The 18746-nt window shown below is 49.9% G+C and overlaps 1 protein-coding gene across 5 annotated transcripts; it reads right to left on the bottom strand.

Moving 5' to 3' along the window:
* Positions 1 to 1504: 1504 nt before the first annotated feature.
* SLC25A38 (solute carrier family 25 member 38) lies at positions 1505 to 12376 on the bottom strand. Of its 5 annotated transcripts, XM_017679060.3 has the most exons (8): positions 11253 to 11498; positions 10088 to 10216; positions 6901 to 7022; positions 6220 to 6304; positions 5346 to 5525; positions 4912 to 5080; positions 4125 to 4291; positions 1505 to 2805 (listed from the first exon to the last, which is right to left on the bottom strand). In XM_017679060.3, the coding sequence occupies exons 1-8, from the start codon at positions 11421 to 11423 to the stop codon at positions 2683 to 2685; spliced, it is 1146 nt and encodes a 381-aa protein (XP_017534549.2). In that variant the 5' UTR covers positions 11424 to 11498; the 3' UTR covers positions 1505 to 2682. The 5 variants fall into 5 exon arrangements, with proteins under 5 accessions (XP_017534549.2, XP_017534548.2, XP_036870074.1 ...); XM_017679059.3 differs by lacking the exons at positions 10088 to 10216; positions 11253 to 11498 and adding an exon at positions 11836 to 12224; XM_037014179.2 differs by lacking the exon at positions 10088 to 10216 and having other exon boundaries at positions 11253 to 11475.
* Positions 12377 to 18746: the final 6370 nt, after the last annotated feature.

The following is an 18746-nucleotide window of genomic DNA, read 5'->3' as shown; positions in this document are numbered from 1 at the left end:
GAGGCCTGGGCTGTGGTTCCAAAGTAAGGGAAGTTCAATAGCCGTTTCCTTTCTGAAAACAAATTTTTGGGCCTGAGATACGCAGGCCCCCAGCCACTGGCCTGTCTAGAGTCTGGGTTAACAAATTTCAGCTTCCCCCTGTTTAGAGAAAATCAGGCCATTTCTCCAAATTTTATGATTATTTGCCACACAAAGATCAAATGAGCACAGGAAGGGGCTCTGGTGGCCAAAATTCACCCACCAAGTATAAGGTGAGTAGATCTGCCTTGGGATAAAGCCTACACTTCTGAGCCTCATCTCTGCCTCTAGCACTCCCCTCCCCCGCAAGGGGCCCTCTGAAGGCCCTCACTGGCATTAGGACTCTTGGTCCAGGATGGGGGTCAAAGCCTGAGGCCCCAAGCCCCCCGAGTCCCAGCCCTGTTGTCCCCTGCTGCCCTCAGGCCTGTCCATGCACTATTTCCTATCCTGAGTGCTCCCCACTCTCCCCAGCACAAGGCCTCACACACAGGTCACCAGGCACTGGTAGCTTGGGGACACTGACAGATTAGGACCCTACTTTGTCCTCTCCCATATTTTTCTCCATGTTATTTTGAATAGAGCATTTTAACCTAAAAGCTAAAGCATAAACTTCATTTATACTTATAAAACATGTGTTATGAATTGACTTGTGTCCCCCAAGGATATGTTGGAATTCTATCCCTGCTCCAGCTCCTAGGAATGTGACCTTATTTGGAAATAGAGTCTTTGTTAAGTTAAGATGAGGTCCTTCTGGAGCAGGGAGAGCCCGAACCCAGTGCCTGGGGTCCTGAAAAGAAGACAGAAATCTGGAAAGGGAGAGCCTGACACAGGGGAGAAGGGGCTGTGAAGACGGAGGCAGAGATTGGAGTGATGAATGCCAAGAACAGCCAGCAACCACTAGAGGCTGGGAGGGACAGGAACTTTCCTCCCCTGGGGCCTTCAGAGTCTGCTGTCACTTTGACTTCAGACTCACAAGCTCCAGAACTGAGAATTGATTTCTGTTGTTGGAAGCACCCAGTTTGTGGTGATTTGTTGCATAGCCCTAGAAAACTCACACAATGTGCCCAAAATGTTTGAGGACATATTACTGTCCCCACTTTCCAGGCACAATTTCAAGTGTGCCTGAGTGAGTGGACACCAGGCTTTCCCCCTGGATGGCCTGGATCACAGCCCATTCCTAACCAGGAGACCAAACTTTCCCTTCTGCTGTTGATTAATAACAGCCCTTTGGTAGGTTTGAAAGTTGATAGGAAAACTTGGGCACCCATGAGAAGAGCTGTAATAAATGAAACAGTCAAGAACAAGTGTTGAGGAGGATGTGGGGAAATTGGACTGTCATACAAAGCTGGTGGGAATGTAAAATGGGGCAGACACTCTGGAAACCAGTCTGGCAGTTTCTCAAATGGTTAAACATAGTTACCACGTGACCCAACAATCCCACTCCTAGGCACACATGCCTAGGAAATGTCCACACAAACACATGTACTTGAGCATTCACAGTGGTATTATTCCTAAGAAAATAGTGGAAACAACTTAAATATTTGTAAACTATTGAGTATGGATAAATAGCATCTGGCATAGGCATATGACAGTATATTATTCAGCCATGAAAACAGTGTTAAACCTGCTACATCACAGAGGAACCTCAGAAACATGCTGAGCAGAAGCCAGACATGAGACCCCATCCTGTATGACTCCATTTCTATGACGTGTCCAGAAAAAGCAAATACATAGAGGGCAGATCGGTAGCTGTTTGAGAATGGGGCTCAGAATGAGGATTATAAATGAGAGATCTTGGAGGATAAATGTGTTCTAAAACTGATTTACGGTGATGGTTGCACCACTTGGTGAAATTCCTAAAAATCACTTAATTGTATTTTTGTAATTGGTGAATTATATATGTGAAATAAAGCTGTTTAAAATTGTTTAGGTTTTAGGATCACACAGGGTCAAGAGCCAGCCACCTTAGACTATTTTGTTATTTTAGAATACAGGAAGGACACTGTTTAGGTTTTCCAGTTTTCAAGATAAAGTGCTTTATTTTATTCACCTAAACTTTAGCTCCTGAAAAATGCAAGAACATCTTAAGAGTTGAAACAGTGCAGGGGCCAAGATCAAAAACTTATTTGGACACTTAGAGGCTAGGAAGCCACTGTCCCCCTTCTTCAGAGCCTCTGAAAAGGTGACTAGGAGCTAAACATGTAACATTTTTTCTTCCTTATCCTAACATCACCTCAGCACAGACATCGGCCTGGGGAGAGTGACTGCTGTCCCTGCAGACCAAGCCCCCCAGCTGGAATGCCTCAGCCACGGCGGGCAGGCCATGGCTTCAGTGGCTGGACGAATCCTTGCCTAAGAGCAGGCCCAAAGGGGCCCTGTGATGTAGTCGGTGGCTGGCAGAGCCCTCTCTGGAAATGCCTTTTCAAGTAGCTTTGCAGAGCAGGCAGACTGCCTAACTCCCAGTGTGCTGCTTGTGCGGTGACTCCTCTGCTGCGAAGTTCTGAGGCTTGCGCTGCACCTGTTTATTGTCTACCTGCATTGGGTAACTAGGGTGACCCATCAGCCAGGCACTCCAGGTAGGACTTCACCCACTTTAGGATGGAGATGCAGCCCTGGGCACACCAGACAGTGCAACAGACCCCATCTCTCCCGGTCCCCTCTCTGTCAGGACTTCAGGCCCATCTTGGCCATCATCTCTTCATAGACTGTCCATGCCATGGCTGCCATCAGAGTTCTGCGCAGGACCCGGGGGACCCCACCTTGGAAGAACCCTCGCAGCCCATAGTCCTAGGAGGAAACCAAACGTCAGAACAGTAGAAGTGAAGCAAGCAGCAATACAATTACACACCTGGTACAAGAGTGAAGGTCTCTCTGTATGTCACCCCATTTTTGGGTGTTAGTTTTTAAACTTTAAAAAATGCCCAAACTATGAATAATGGGTCCAAGGTGACAATGAACTTGACAGAACAATTTTTTGCATACTCGCTAGGCTTATCTTTTCAGCTTGTCTATCCTGGGGCATTATTTCTTAGCTGAAAATCTTTGTTCAGGGCTGCTGTGTACAGTTGTACAGCTTGTAGGGTGCACAGGGGCACAAAGCTCCAAATGGCAGCTGAAATCTAGACCAAAGTCTGCTTGCCAAGCTGTAGGCCCTGGCTCCAGGCTTTAGGAAAAGGGGCCTTTTTGGCAATCTGCCTGGAGGGAGCATCTTTTTGTGATTCAGTGTTTTTGGTGACCCAATTTAAGAATTAAAGACAAAACACCTCTTACCCCTCCCTCACAACCTGCATGGATGTATTCTTTCCTGTTGTTATCATTCCTACCATTACATAAACTAGAGAACATATTTTCAAACCTTAGGTTCTTAGGTATAGAGAATAAGAAAGGAAGCGGCTTACAATGTGTGAGGAACATGATCAGATTTACAGATATTTGTTTATATCTAGGGTGAGAGATGTATTTGATGCATATGCTTATATGCTTCCTCTGCTACACAGAAAAATTGAGAAGTACAGAAAAATCTAAAGATGTAGGCAACCAATTTGCCCTGAACAAGAATATCTGGTGTGGTAACAGTACATGTTTCCAGAGAACCAACTCAGTGGCATTTAAATATAATTTACATTCACTGTACTTTCATCTTCAATAATACCATCTGTCCATTTGCATTAGACCAACCTCCTAGAAACAAAACAAGTGTGTGTGTGTTTTTTCTGACTTTATTTCCTCCTAAGGCCTTGACTGCATTACTGAGTGCTCCCAGATGGCCTGAGTCAGTAGGTCTGGGTGAAGCCCAGCAATCTGCATGTCGAATGAATACTGCAGGTTGTCAGAATGCAGCCTCACCAAAAACAAATAAAACCAACCATAGGTTCTGAACGGAGATTCTCAACCTTGGCAGCACACAGGAAGCACTGGGGAACTTAAAATGCTGATGGCCTGCCACCATGCCCCCGCCCCACCCCCGCTGCCCCCAACATTTTGACACAATCAGCCCAGGCTGTGGTCTGGGAATGGAGATTTTTAAAAGCTCCTAGGTAACTTTAACATGTAAAGGATGAGAGCCTCAACCATAACAAGAACGAATACTTATTCAACAGCCTTACTTTGAAAATGAGTGTCACCACCTGGCCGATCCACCAAGATTTCACTGGGGAGAGCTGCATATGAGTTTTGATAACATCTGCAGGCTGAGTTACCAGTGAAGCCAGAATGCCAGCAAATATCCCACAGCTGAAATTTACAATGGGAATAAGGACTGCATCCAACTGGTCTGAAACAGGACAAAGACAATGTTAGCTATAACTAAATCTCACATTCATCTGATAAATATCAATGCTAAATTGCCCACTAATTCTTCCCCAAAGCCTCCAAACCAGTAAGGGCTCAAAACCACTTGGACAAAGACCACACCACAGGAGGAGGAAATAGTATTTTTCTTCTAGCTCCCAATCCACTGGCATTCCCAAACTTGTCTGATAGGAATCACATCAACTTCTTGAAAATTACAGACTCTCAAAGCTTCTGATTTTAAAGGCCATACTTGCGTGGGACCCAGTAATCTAAGGATCTGGTAAATCTGGGAAGTCCCTCTGCAGTACCTATGCAAAGTGTACTTTATCCTACCCTCTGCCCAACTCAAAAATTAAAGTACTCTGAGCACTCCACCTCAACAGGCTACAAACTCGATAGGGTAGGGACCATGTCTGTCTGTCATAACCACCATTGCATCCCAGCACCCAGCCCCATGACACAGTGCTGACATGGCTCAGTTCCTAAAATTCTGCCCAGAATCTGGAGCTGCCAAGACAATAAACGGTCTCCTATCACAGAGAAAGTGGTTAGGATGCAATGTCTTGGGTATCTCCTCACCACCCCTGCCTCTGTCCATACCATGGGGCATGATGCTTCTTGTCTGGTTGTAAAACATCAGGTAGATTCCAGAAAAGGGTGCGTCACGAAGGAGTGTAGCTGTCAGGCCACTGAAGAGGCCCCGGTGCCCCTCGCTGCAGTAGATGCTCCTCAGAGCTGCGTAGATGCTTTCATAGCCAAATCTCCCGCTCTGCAAGAAGACACGGGGGCCCTGGGTTTGAGCACTGGACCAAGCCCACCTCAGGGTACATGGCATCCAGGGCACTAGGGGCTATGGCTCACATGGGCTGGGCCTGCCCACAAGAATGGGTTCTCAGACCACATTGGCCTGTTTGATTTTAAGTCAGGAGTTGACATCAGCAGCCACTTGATGTCTTAAGAGCAGTGCCGCAGATGCCACAAGAGCCTCCTGCGTCTGTTTATCCACCCTGAGGGTCTAAAGCAGTCGAACTCACCTCATAACGTGTCTTGATCACAGTGATAGGTGACACGCAGACCCCTGCAACTGAGCGAGAAACCATCCCCAGGAGGACCGACTCCAGGCAAGTTGGGGGGTGGCCTTGCAGGAAGTACTGCTTCAAAGAGTAGAGCGTGCCAAAGTAGACCCCGATACCGGGGATGCACCTCGCAATGGACTGCAGGTCAGGGGAGGAAAGAAAGCAAAGACTGACACTGAGGTGCCATCTCTGCTGGGTTTCCCCAAAAGCAGTCCCAGGATTTGCATGCAACTGGTTGGTGTAGGTGTGGAGGGCCCTCCAAGAGGAGTGGGGAAGTTAGACAGTAGAGAAGGCAGCCAGGAAGGAGTGTGCATCTGACTTGTTACTGCCATGCCCAACTTGTCCCTTTGGGGTCCCCTGGGAATGAGCATGGGACACGCCTCAGAGATGTTCCTCCATTTGAGAAGGGGGCATGAGGTTTTAAGCATCAACTCTCATCTTCCGTTGGTTAAGGGCTGCTATGGGGTAGGGTGAGCACCCTGACACTCCAGCAAAATGAGATCCTAGGGCCAGAAAAAGCCTGCAGGCAAAGAAACGTAGGCGAGGAGGTCTCAGCCCACTGGCCCTGAAGGAGCAAGGGCTGGTGTGTGCTGACAGGTGGAGCGCCTGCCGTACCTACTCTGGAGGCTTCATGCAGCACTGGCAAGTCACACTGAGGGTGCAGGGACCCACTATCTCGATTATGTGCACAGAGGTGAGTAACGTATAGGGCAGGCAGAAGACTGCACAGGTCCCCCCACCACTTTCAGCTCTCACATATCCTTAAAGTGAGGACATGTGAAGTGGATGAGAAATGGAAAGGGAGCAAGACAAGACCCAAAAGGCAGCTTACAGGGGACATCCCCTTCCAAAGGCCGAAAAGACTCTCCGTGCGAACCACCATCGAGAGCATAGCCAACATTCCAACACGCCTGGATCTGAAGGCAGACAAAATGGATGAAGGAGTTAAAGATCACTTAGACCAGTCTTCCTAATAGAACTCCCCACTCAAAGGCTTCTTTGTATGGACTCTTTTCTAGAACACTTGTGAATCTCTACAATGCCTCTTGGAATTACTCCGAGTTCCCATGTGTTCATGATTTGGCACAAATGCATTTATCGTTTATCTGTCCATTCATGATGCAAGCAGTGGGATAGCCTCCCATTTTACATACATTTTGTACACTTCCCACAGTGCAGAGCCAAGATGGGGCACAAAAGAGACACCCAATACTAAACATTTCCCAGAAAACCACCCACTACACATTCTAGACAGCACAGCCTTACATTACAGGCTAGCACAATAAAATGTAAAATGTCACTGACGCAGACCCTAGGAAGCTGTTCAGGCACAGACGCTAATTAAATAACAAGAAAGGTCAAATGTAAAAATATTCACAGGAAAGAATGTACACAAAGCCCTTGAAAGTTGGACATGGCCAACAGAATGGAAGTGGACTTAGCACAGCACACACTCCTCTGAGAACAGTTGTGGAAACCAGCCCCTGGTGGAATGGGGGGCAGCAGGCCTTACCCATGGGCTGAGGGCTGGAGGGTCTGCAGGCGTGTTTTGAGGAGATCCAGGGGTTGGAAAAGGAGGGTAGAACAGGTCCCACTGATGGAGCCACACAGAAAGGCTTTGATCACCGGGTGCACCTGCAGGATGGGAGAACACTGTCAGCAGCTTTGCCGTAGAAAAGTGTCTTTGTTTGTCATGCCTAGACAAGCCAATTCCTTGGTAAGGGTCTCTCAGAAACTCACCTCGTGGTGCCCTGTATTATCGTCATACTTCAGAGAAAGAAAAATACCCAGGAATTAAGAATGCTGGGGTGTCACTGAGAACACAGTACACCGGCAGGGCTATGTCTCTGGTCTTAGTGATGGCTTTGCTCCCAACGAGCAACATGGCTATCTCCATCTGTGAGCACACCTCCCGACCTGTCCTGACGATAGGAGTTATTGGCTAACTCCTTATCTTCACAAAACAGAACCAATTGAACAGTGTTTTAACTCTGAACTTCTGGTTTCCAAGCTCCTTTTGTTGTAGGGCTGTAAATATTTAAAGGAGCAAGATAAAGGAAAGGAAACCGTAAGTCTGGGAACAGTGTGCACATATGCACCATTTCCTGTAAGCCCATGCATTTCCTGAACTTACAACTTTCACTTTCTGCTGGGACCTCAGCAGATGGCAGACAGCAAACACTGAAGACCAGCAGCCACCTGGGTAGCCAGAAGTGTGACACATACTGGCTAATCTGGAGGCACCACCCAAAAGGGCAGGACTCCCCCAAAGACTAAATGTATTTCCCCAAGCACATGCCAGGGCCTCCTACCATGCCCCAGAACCCAGACCCAATTACAAATGTTGTGACAAGGCACTTTTAAAAGCCCAACCATGGATGGGTGGGAAGGGAGGGATAAGGGGGAAAAAAAAGGGGCATTACTATTAGCAGACATAATGTGGCGGGGGGGGGCGCACAGGGAGGGCTGCACAACACAGAGAAGACAAGTAGTGATTCTATAGCATCTTACTACACTGATGGACAGTGACTGTAATGGGGTATGTGCGGGAGACTTGGTGATGGGGGGAGTCTAGTAAACATGTTTCTCATGTAATTGTAGATTAATGATACCAAAAAAAAAAAGCCCAACCAGGAAAGAAAGCCTCTTCTCCAAAGGAGATGCTTGGCAAACCCATCCAAGAAGTTCTTGGCTTGCTGTGAAATGGCACAAGCACCATTCTTTTTAATAAATGGCTGCTGCTGTTCTAAAACGCCATGAAGATAAACAGGCAGTTGACTGTCACATAGCACGACTACCTGTCCAGGATAACACTCATCATCTGTAGCAACTGTTTTCAGACAAGTGATCATCACACATTCCACCAAATAAGCAAGTCTCAAATCATACCTGTAACTATTGAAAAGACTGTTGGGAAAGGATGAAGAAGTCCAGATAATGAACTTGGGCTCACAACCGCGCTCCTGTTTTGTAGGGGTCCAAGGGGGTTGGGCTGGGAAGGAACACCACCCCAACAGGACGTGCACATGCCGCAGCTCTGGGCCCCACTTCATCTCCCCAGATAAGGCTGTCCTGTCCCTTATGCTAGTCCCCTTTCCCGTGAATTGTGTTCCCTGGCCTCACTCTAGATAGGGAACATCAGTGTTCCCGCATTCTCGGCTCTTCCTTCCACTGGCACCTTCTCCTTTGCCTGGAAACAAGCTTGGAAGCCCATTTTCCAGCCTGCCGCCACATCCTTTCCTCTACTCCCTCTTTGCCAGCCAACCCTTCAGCTCCTCCCCTGAAGCTGCCCCGTGTGCTCACCTGGACCCGCTGTGCCCCAGCGCCCCTTCCCTGCCCATGGCCTTCTCTTACAGGGCCTCTCTGGTGCATCTGGAACAGCGGACCCCTCTCCTGGTTTCGGTTTCTTTCCTTTCCTGCTGCCCTCCCCTAAGGCTCCTTTCTGGGTTAGGAGGTTGCCGATCCTTTATCTCGCCTAGCCTGGCCTGGGCCACCTCCCACACCTCCCACCCCGCCCCCTCCAAAGCTCACAGGGACTGGAAACCGCTGGTCAGCAGTCCTCCACAGGCCTGCTTCCTCTACAGTCCACACTGGGACATTTCAGGGGATGTTTGGGAGACATGGGGCCTCTCACTCTACCTACTGCTTCATAACCAAGCCCTGCGGGCAACCCCTAGGCCTTCCCGAAGCCTGCCCCCAGCCCTCCTAGTGGCCTTCTGGCAGTCTCCTACCTCCACCATGCCAACCCTGCTCTGTGCTCCCAGAACAGCACTGGCAAGGGAGCTGTATACACCATCTCAAACTCACACACTCCACGAACTGGGTATTTTAAGCCCATTTACAGACAAAACGGAGCTCGCAGAAGGCACAGATATGTAGCTATTCAAGGGATTTCCAGCCAGCGGCAGGCTCAGAGCTCATTGGACCCTGTCTGCAGGGGAATCAGGGCATTGCTCAGGTGGCCCAGCATTCCATGTTGACCTCTGCCGCCGGCTCCTTGAAAGGCTCTCTTCCTTTAGCTTAAGGGACTCACCACACCCTAGTCTCTCTTCCTCCAATGGAGAGGCTCTTTCTTCCTGGACCACACTCCCACACCCTTCATCGACACCCACAGCAGCAATTTCCACCCTGCTACTCAGACCTGCACCCTCTCTCCAGAACTTCAGACCCACACTTCCACTTTCTCGGCACTTACAAGTTTCCAAACCCAGCTCCTCCTTCAAGTACTCTATCCCAGGGAATGCACTGCCATGTACCTGTGCAACCACCCCAGCCAGAATGGGGTGCCATCCTTGACTTGGCCTCTCTGCACTTGCTCACTCTACCTCCTGCACAGCTCTCATGGCCACCTCCACTGTCACCCTCGCTCACAGCCCATCATTCTTGCTTTGGTGACTGCCAGCACCTCTTCACCCCTTACCACCCCCTCTCTCTGATCCCTCTAATTCACTTCCTCCCCTGCAGCCAGTCATCTTTTGAAACCAGTAATCTGATCACATTGCTTCCAGATGCAAAACCCTTTAACAAAATAAAACGTTTTCTACAATTTGAAGTTACCAATTAAAAAAATAAATTAATAAAAATGCAAATAGTGATAAATGTATTAGAGGCCATTATCACATAAATGTCATTAACACTCACTGAATTACAATTTAAAAAAAAATACCCTTACTTTACCCCACACTCCAGTTGTCCCTTACCTGATTAATCTCTGAGTCTTCTACTGAGATCTTGTGTGCTCTGGGAAGGGCCCTGGCCCGCATTCGTGTCCACTGTTCCTCCTCAGCACCTCCACCTGACATAAGCCTATCTCCCTTATGACTGAGTATCTGGGACAGAAGAGGGCGCTGACTGTCCCACTCATAGTGATACCTCCAGCACTGACCATGGAACCTGGTACAAAGTAGGTGCCCAACATCCCAGAATCAATGAACCACACTATCTAACAGGACATCTGCACAGGGCTCCCCTTGAACACAATTCCACAGGATAATGCTTCATGGGCCCTACATGCCCCATCCTGGAAGGGGTAATGTCCCCTAGACTGCCCTCAGCTCTTTGCTCCAGGAGGCTGCAGAAACCACTAGTCCCCTTGGTGCTGTTACCCCAGCACTCTCCCAGGTGCTGTGTGGGATATGCTGCTTTCCCCCACCCCCACCCCCAACCCCAGCACCCCACTGCAGGAATTATGTTTTTTCATGTCTTTATTTCCACAGCACGATCCTGGGACATATTCTTGGCTCAATAAATATTTGTTGATTAACTGAGCAGAGCTCTTAACTTTTTTAACTTTGTAATTTTCCAGGTCCATTAGCACAAAATAGATGGTAAATACACACCAGCATGATAGCTTAACCTCCAATAGTTAAAAAAAAAAAATTGGTAACAAAAACAAACAATTTACACTTTTATTTTGAATAGTCTTATAATATTTCCAGTGGTGGACGACACAACCTTTGATGGCATGTTCGTTTTTCTAATTAGCCTAAAGTTATAAGGTAAATAAGATGAGTCAACAGGTTTGTTTTTGAGGAGGAAGGGCAAAAACAACCAAAAAAAACACAGGTAGGTGCACAAAGCAGCAAATAGTACTTAAACAGCAAACGAGTTCTACAGGCAATTCCTACTCCCCTTTAAAAATTTTAATCCTAAATTCAGAGCTCGAACCCAGAACTGGAGGACCCAGAAAAAGAAATAAGTAAGCACACTGCCAAAGATGTAAACTGCTGCCGCCGCTGAATAAAAAAAAAAAATCCATCCACCTCCCCGACGGTAATAAACCAGACCCCAGATCTCTGGAGAAGGTCCCACCGCCGCCAACCCTCCGCGCCCCGCCCGCTGGCCCTCCTAGTCCCCGTGGTCTACCCGCTCCGCCGCTGCAGTGCCGGGCCTCCCCGGCCTCCAACCCGCGCCTCCGGCTACTTCCCCGGATCTTCCCCAGGGACCTGCGCAGCCCCGCCTCCGCCTCCACCAATGGTGGCCCGGCGGCAGGACCGCGGCAGCCACTCCGAGGCCGGAGGCGTGGCACAGAGGCATCCAAGGAGCCCTGGCCGAGAAGTGGGAACCCACCGCGGCTCCCTCCGGGCCCACCCTGGCTCAGGGCCAGCCGCTCCTCAGCCTGGGCGCGTTCACGGGCCTCGTGACGGCCCGAGTACCGCCCAGGTGTCCTCCCACCCCGCCACCCGGATCCCACCGTAGCTCGGGAGCACTCCTCAGGCCCCGGACAGTCCCTACCAGACATAGAGGCGGCAGCGAGGCCCCTGCTTGTCGGACCCGAGGGGTGGGCAGCGACTCCTCTTCCCTCGCCCCTTTCAGACCCTGAGACACACTCAGTTTCTCCCGCCTCGTCCGGGGCGCGCAACGGCTTCCTCGAAGGCCGCCGACCCTTGGCAGCTCCCAGGAGCCCCTCCCCAGGCCGGGCAGCCCCGGCCTCGGCCCCGCAACTCACCATGAGCGTTTCCACGCCGTCTCCCACATCCTGAGGCGGCAGCAGCGCCGCGCGCGGCTTCTGGATCATTGGGGAAGGCCAGCGCGCGCCCCGAGCCCGGGGCCGCCGGCGGAGAAGACTGGGTAGGCTCTCTCGGACGCCGTGCCCGGGAGCTACTTGCCACTCTTCACGCGCTCCGCGGCCGCGACTCTGCCCGGCGCATCCTGCCTGCCGCACCTCGGGATCCGAGCTGGCAAGGCTGGGCGTGCCAGGGCGCGGAAGGCTGCAGGAAGTGATATAACGGTGGGGTTGAGCTTCCGGGTTGGACGCACGTCGCGAAAGGGCTAAGGTGTCGGTGCCCTGCAGACGTGCGGTTTGTGGCTCCTGCGCGGAGAGATGCTTCCGGCGCTCCAGGCGCAGCGCAAAGACTGCGCAGTGACGCCCCTGGTGCGAGAGCCGGACTCGCTCCGTTGGGGCGTGTCCCTGAGGCGCTGCAGGAGCCGCGGAGCGGGCTGAGCGTTTTGCCCATGTACACGTAAGCAGTGTGGAATGTTTCCCCATAAACGCCTCTGTTTCGGCGGACCCGCGTCGGCCCTAAGCGCTCCCTGTGGCCGTCGCCGGGCCTCCGGCAGGGAATAAAACAACCGCCCTCTCAACGGCTCTCAGCTCGTGTCCGGCTGGTGTCTGGGAACACGGAGTTGGGCGGAACGTAACTAGCAGATCCAGAGCCTTCGAGCACAGCCTTGCGACCTGGGCCGCGGGGCGCTCCCGGGGGGCCGGGACTCCAGCGGGCGGCCAGGCCTCGGCAGGGGAGCCGTCCGCGCCGTCCCGGCGCCTGCCGAGCGGGAGGGCGCACTAAGACCGCGCCTGTGCAGGACAGACGCGGCCACGGGGGGGTGCGATGGTCCGCGACCTGGGGGCGGTTGAAGGACCCCGTCCCGCCGCCCTTGACCGTTGACCTTCCTTTGTTTTCTAGCCCTTAGTCTCTTAGAACATTTAAGAATTTTCCCTTATTACTAACGTTAATTTTCCTAGTTCTCTTCACTTTCAGTACAGCCGCTGGGGGCAAACCGCCAGTGGACCACACTGTCCCAGATGGTGACGGTGGCGGGGTCATCTCATCTGGACCCTGGATGGTGGCAGTGATGGTGTCACCTCGCTTGGGCCGTGTTAGTAATCTCTGTGCTCTCCCAACTGCCCATTCTTCCTGTCTGGCTGACCTACAGGAAAGTCTGCCAGGACCAACATTCGTGTTGAAAAAGCAGGGCCTCCAGCAGCCCCAATTATCTGCACAGTGAAGTCTGAACTTTCCACAGTGACAGCCTTCACCACCATCCCTTCACCAGGAAAGAAATGGGTAATTTAGGGAGCAAGATGCTGTTTTTTAAGGTTCCCTTCTTGTGCTATTGAGGTCCAAGGAACAGGCAGGAAGGCAGCTCTTTATCCCCAGAGGGGATTAATAAGCACAGCACTGACATTAATACATGTATGTGCCTGCCCTGTGATTGTTGAATGCTTTGCTACCCTCCATTCTAAACTGCAGGCTTGTTTTCTTTGTGCAACGTTGGATTAAACAAACTTCTTTGTAAAGGAAGACCTACCTTTTTCTCTCCCTATAGGGCAAGGATGCCTACTAAGGAGAGATAGTGGGATTGGTGTTTGCCACTCGGGTGGGGGCAGGGGTAGGACTAGAGTGAAAGCCTATGGCCCACTGCCCCACCCTCAGCAGGTACGAATGTTGGCTGGGCTCCAGGCTCAGATGAATGGGCTGGCTTTCAAGGGCAGTCAGGGCCTGCCAGGGTTTCCTCCTCTAATTCTGTTCCTGCCATATTCAAAACCCTGGCACCAGAGTACCCCCTCATCCCCTCCAACCCTTCCCCCACATTCTTAGGGATGCAGACATAGAAGATGGTAGGAAAGGAACATTACCATCAGCACACGAGAGATAGTTTTGGAGTGGTATGTACTAAATAGCAGAACTTGGAGGAGTGAATTAAAAAAAAATGCATGGTGAAAACATTGTGTGTGACTGTTTCAAAACAAGATCGTGATTGTCAAGCAAGGCTTTCCTGCCTTGTCTTCAGTCAGTGGAAGGTGACTGCTTCTGTTAACCTAATTCCCTCTCAAGCCCAATCTTGCCCTTTTTTTCTCTCTTCCTGAGTTGGATATAAAGGTTACATGATGATTTCCCATCCCTGTGACTACAGACGCTCACTAATCAATTTGGATGCATAACTCCAAACTCTGACATCTGCAAGAGCTTCTAAGAAGGGAAGGGCTGGAGTAAACTGGGAGGCTGGAGACGAATGGGAGACAGAATCTGCTCCAAAGGAAACTGGGTCCTGCCCTCCAGGGCAGGAGTAGACTAGCCTTACAGTGCCTGGCACCTGTGTTACTTCATTTGGAAGAAGGTAGCTGGAATGGTGTGCATGCAGGTGAGTTGTCCCCATGCTCCAGGAAAAAGAGCTTCAAGACCTTCCATGTCTGCCTGGAGCTGGAGCTGCTTTTGGAAATACTATTCCCTCTGCTGTTGTCAAAGCAATGAGCTCACCATTGCCTTTTGGAAGCCACTAATGGGTCGAGGGGAGGTGGGGTGCACCCCCTGATGCCACCCTCCTCCCAGCCTTACAGGCCTCTCCCAGGGGTGGTTATCAGGATGTTCTCCATCTGTATAGACGCTTCTCCCCATCTGAACACCCCTCCCACCTAAACAGTCGGAAATAGCAGTCTTTGGAGCTTCTAAGTGCAGGCACTGCCCTCAATGGTGGGGTGGCGGGGTTGGTCCCCTCTGTGCCTGATCACAGGATGGGCATGAACAGGAAAGGAATTCTAATGGCTTTACCAGAAGGCTCAGCAGAGGACAGTCCTGTTGCTGCTTTGGACTTTGCAAGAGAGAACTTTCTTCTGTGCCAGTGACCTTTGCCTCTAGCCTCACCACTGAGCTGAGGGTGACTGGGCTGTGGGAGAGCAGGGAGGTGGCTCATGGGCTGGTCCCAGGGTGGGTGACCGCCCAGATGGGGTGGGGGTCCGAGGGCCAAGACACCAGGCGATGGCAGAAAGGAGCCATTAAGTGAGCCCAGGTTGTGTGACTTTTATGTTTCATCACCACGGAGAAGCCACAAGACACTCAACATGTGACAAACCATTTCTCATGCTCTGCAAAGATCAAGCCCCTCTGAATTTTCCTGCCGTCTTCCCAGGGGGGAAACGTACAGTATGTTTTGGCTGATTCACACATGTAAGCACACAGTTTCTGTCACAGTTCTCCCTGGCCCTGGCAAGTCTGAGTCGCCCACGGGGTGAGCAGGACCCACCTGCAGTGCCCACTGTCAAATAGCTCTGCCCACACAGGGAAGGCCTTCAGCTTACAGAATGAATCCATCTGTAAACAAGTACTCCTTGTGCTAGGGGGTTTCATAGGTCAGCTTGATGAGATCATCATCCTGTTATTCAGTCCACACTAATCTAAGAGTTACTGTGGTGGTCTTTAGATGAAACAAAGGAGATGACCTTCAATGATCTGGGTGGGCCTAACCAAATACAGTTGAAGGGCCTTAATGCAAAGGCTTCCCTGAGGAAGAAATTCTGCCTTCAGTTCCTGTCCGAGTTTATGTTAATGTATTACTATATATGATATAGTAGCTATGTTGGTTAATGTGTGTGTGTGTGTATACATATATATATGTATACACACACACATACACTTCTCTGGAGAAATAAATACACCTTATTTCCCCTCCTGGGAGGATAGGGGCTATGTCCTGCTCTTCCTGTGCACTTGGGAGCCCACCAAGGCAGCATGGTGTGCACAGAAAGTGGAATCAGGCAGCAATGGCTGCATTTAATCCTGGCTGTGTGTTCACCTCTGCTTCCTCATTCATCAGATTGCAGAAAGTAATACCTATCTCCCAGAATTAAGATCAAAGGAAATGATGTGTATGTAAGTATTTCATAGGAGAACTAATTAAATGTTCAGGAATTCTCATTTAGGGGCCCAATAAGTATTTGTGGATGGAGTTAAATACAGGCACACTGGTTGGCAGTCAGGTGACAAAAAAATAGTTCATCACCATCCTATGTAGAATATTTCTATGTTTGAATACACAACCCATCTTCAAGCTTATTACCTCATTTTGGGATGAAAAAGGACCATCTAAAAGGAGAATGAAAGTAGATGCTACTCTGGGTAACAGGGACCACTGTGTGGGCCTGACTTCCCATCACAGCCCATGATAACCCCCCACCAGCTTACTCCCAACCTGAATCCAGGCAAGGATAGACCTCTTGAAGGTGATGGTCATGGTCCCCGTAAAGACTGCATTGGCACTGTTGTACTCTGTCATGGGAAACGTCAGTCACAGTCCCCACTGCACCTCCGTGGATGACCCTGCAGGGCCAGACAAGGGAAGGGAGAGGGAGCAGACCAGTGAATGAAAAGCTCGAGAGCGCCTTGTCTGAGGCCATTGCATCTGCTCAGGATGGAATGAGCTGTCCAGAGTGGTGGGACAAGGCCTCCATCCACCTCAGCTTCAAATCCTGATGAAGCTAGGCTCCCGCCTGGGTCAGTCTCAGGTGGATAGGGTGCAGGGAAGACAGGATGGGCCTTGTAGGCAGAGAGAACTGACTGAACCCATGATTCTAGCCAGGTGACCTCAGTACATAACCACTTGGGACATCTGTTTCTTCATCTATAAGACTGGTAAAAGGGGTATCTGCTAGGAATGTTCATGAACACTAAATTACCAGCCAAAGCTCTGCAGTCTGGCATATGCCTGTCACTGAGCACAGCAGTTCTCTCCCTCTCATTTGTAACATCTGCTGCTTAACCCACTGTTTAGGAGGTGGAGGATCAGTGAAGGGTCCCCAGCAGGGAGAGGCCACACCTGGATGGATGGTTGAGGTCCAGTGGAGCGTCCTGTCCAGGGAGCCAGGGGAATGATGCTTATGCCTCTCTGGCCTGCAGTCAGGAGGCAGCCTCAGGCCACCACTTGAGCTGCTGCTGGGCTGGTCTCAAAGCCTCACCCAGGCAGCCCCTCCAGAAGAGGCCCAGGCTGGAACAAGCAGACACACGTCTTCTCTGAGGGACTGTGGAAGGTGACACACTGGAAGCCAAGCCCCTCCATCTCTGTGATGTGGAGAAAGAGGCATTAGTCTTCTGCGGCCTGGTCTAGAGAGAAATGTCTGTTCACTGAGTGCCACCTTGGGCTGGAGTCCGACCTCAGCTCCATAAAGTGTCTGGTGGAGGAGCCCCAGGAAAGCCCGTGGCCCTCAGCTGCTGGCACCTGGGAGGAGAGGGGCAGCGGTGGGTATGACAAAGCCAGCAGTGCAAGGCAGAGCAGCTGTGAGGTGGGAAGGGAGCATGGGCCGGAGTAAGCAGGTGCACCCCTCTAACAAGCAACCGGGGTCTAAGGGGCCTGTGTGCTGTGGCTTCTGGGGAGCTGAGGGTTTAGAGGCCATAATCAGGTCAGAGGTGAAGCTTCCAATCCAAATCCTATTCAAACAGCCACCTTTTTCTTTTTTTACATTTTTTATTAAGGTATTACTGATATACACTCTTATGAAGGTTTCACATGAAAAAACAATGTGGTTACTACATTTACCCATATTATGAAGTCCCCACCCATACCCCAATGCAGTCAGTGTCCATTAGTGTAGTAAGATGCCACAGATCCACTATGTGCCTTCTCTGTGCTGCACTGTCTTTCCCATGATCCCTCACACCATGTGGACTAAACATAATACCCCTCAATCCCCTTCTCCCTCCCTCCCCACCTGCCCTCCCATACCCCTTCCCTTTGGTAACCACTAGTCCCTTCTTGGAGTCTCTGAGTCTGCTGCTATTTTGTTCCTTCAGTATCGCTTCGTTGTTATACTCCACAAATGAGGGAAATCATTTGGCACTTACCTTTCTCTGCCTGGCTTATTTCACCAAGCATAATGTCCTCTAGCTCCATCCATGTTGTTGCAAATGGTAGGATATGTTTCTTATGGCTAAATAGTATTCCATTGTGTATATGTACCACCTCTTCTTTATCCATTCATCTATTGATAGACACTTAGGTTGCTTCCATATCTTGGCTATTGTAAAAAGTGCTATGATAAACATAGGGGTGCATATGTCTTTTTGAATCTGAGTTGTATTCTTTGGGTAAATTCCAAGGGGTGGGATTCCTGGGTCAAATGGTATTTCTATTTCTAGTTTTTTGAGAAACCTCCACATTGCTTTCCACAATGGTTCAGCTAGCTTCCATTCCCACCAGCAGTGTAGGAGGGTTCCCCTTTCTCTGCATCCTCACCAGCATTTGTTGTTCTTTGACTTTTCTATGCTGGCCATCCTTACTGGTGTGAGGTGATATCTCATTGTGGTTTTAATTTGCATTTCCCTGATGATTAGTGATGTGTAGCATCTTTTCATGTGCCTGTTGGCCATCTGAATTTCTTCTTTGGAGAACTGTGTCTTCATATCCTCTGCCCATTTTTTAATTGGGTTATTTGCTTTTTGGGTGTTGAGGCATGTAAGTTCTTAATATATTTTGGATGTGAACCCCTTGTCAGATATGTCATTTACAAACATATTCTCCCATACTGTAGGATGCCTTTTTGTTCTGATGATGGTGTCCTTTGCCACAGAGAAACTTTTTAGTTTGATGTAGTCCCATGAGTTCATTTTTGCTTGTTTTCCTTGCTCGAGGAGATGCCTTCAGGAAGAAGTGGCTCATGCTTATATTCAGGAGATTTTTGCCTATATTGTCTTCTAAGAGTTTTATGGTTTCATGACTTCCATTCAGGTCTTTGATCCATTTCAAGTTTACTTTTTTGTATGGGTTTAAACAAAAATCCAGTTTCACTCTCTTGCATGTAGCTGTCCAGTTTTGCCAACACCAGCTGTTGAAGAGGCTGTCATTTCCCCATTGTATGTCCATGGCTCCTTT

This window comes from Manis javanica, chromosome 15, assembly GCF_040802235.1.
Source record: "Manis javanica isolate MJ-LG chromosome 15, MJ_LKY, whole genome shotgun sequence".
Lineage (NCBI taxonomy): Eukaryota > Metazoa > Chordata > Mammalia > Pholidota > Manidae > Manis > Manis javanica.
This window is presented reverse-complemented; position numbering and strand designations above follow the sequence as displayed.

Coding starts and splice junctions, on each gene's coding strand:
- SLC25A38 (XM_037014181.2), bottom strand. CDS start 12,375: ATGGGGAAACATTCCACACTGCTTACGTGTACATGGGCAAAACGCTCA. Junction 7,023..11,835: donor ACGGCGTGGAAACGCTCATG/GTGAGTTGCGGG, acceptor CCCATCCTGCAG/GTGCACCCGGTGATCAAAGC. Junction 6,305..6,900: donor CTCCAGCCCTCAGCCCATGG/GTAAGGCCTGCT, acceptor GTCTGCCTTCAG/ATCCAGGCGTGTTGGAATGT.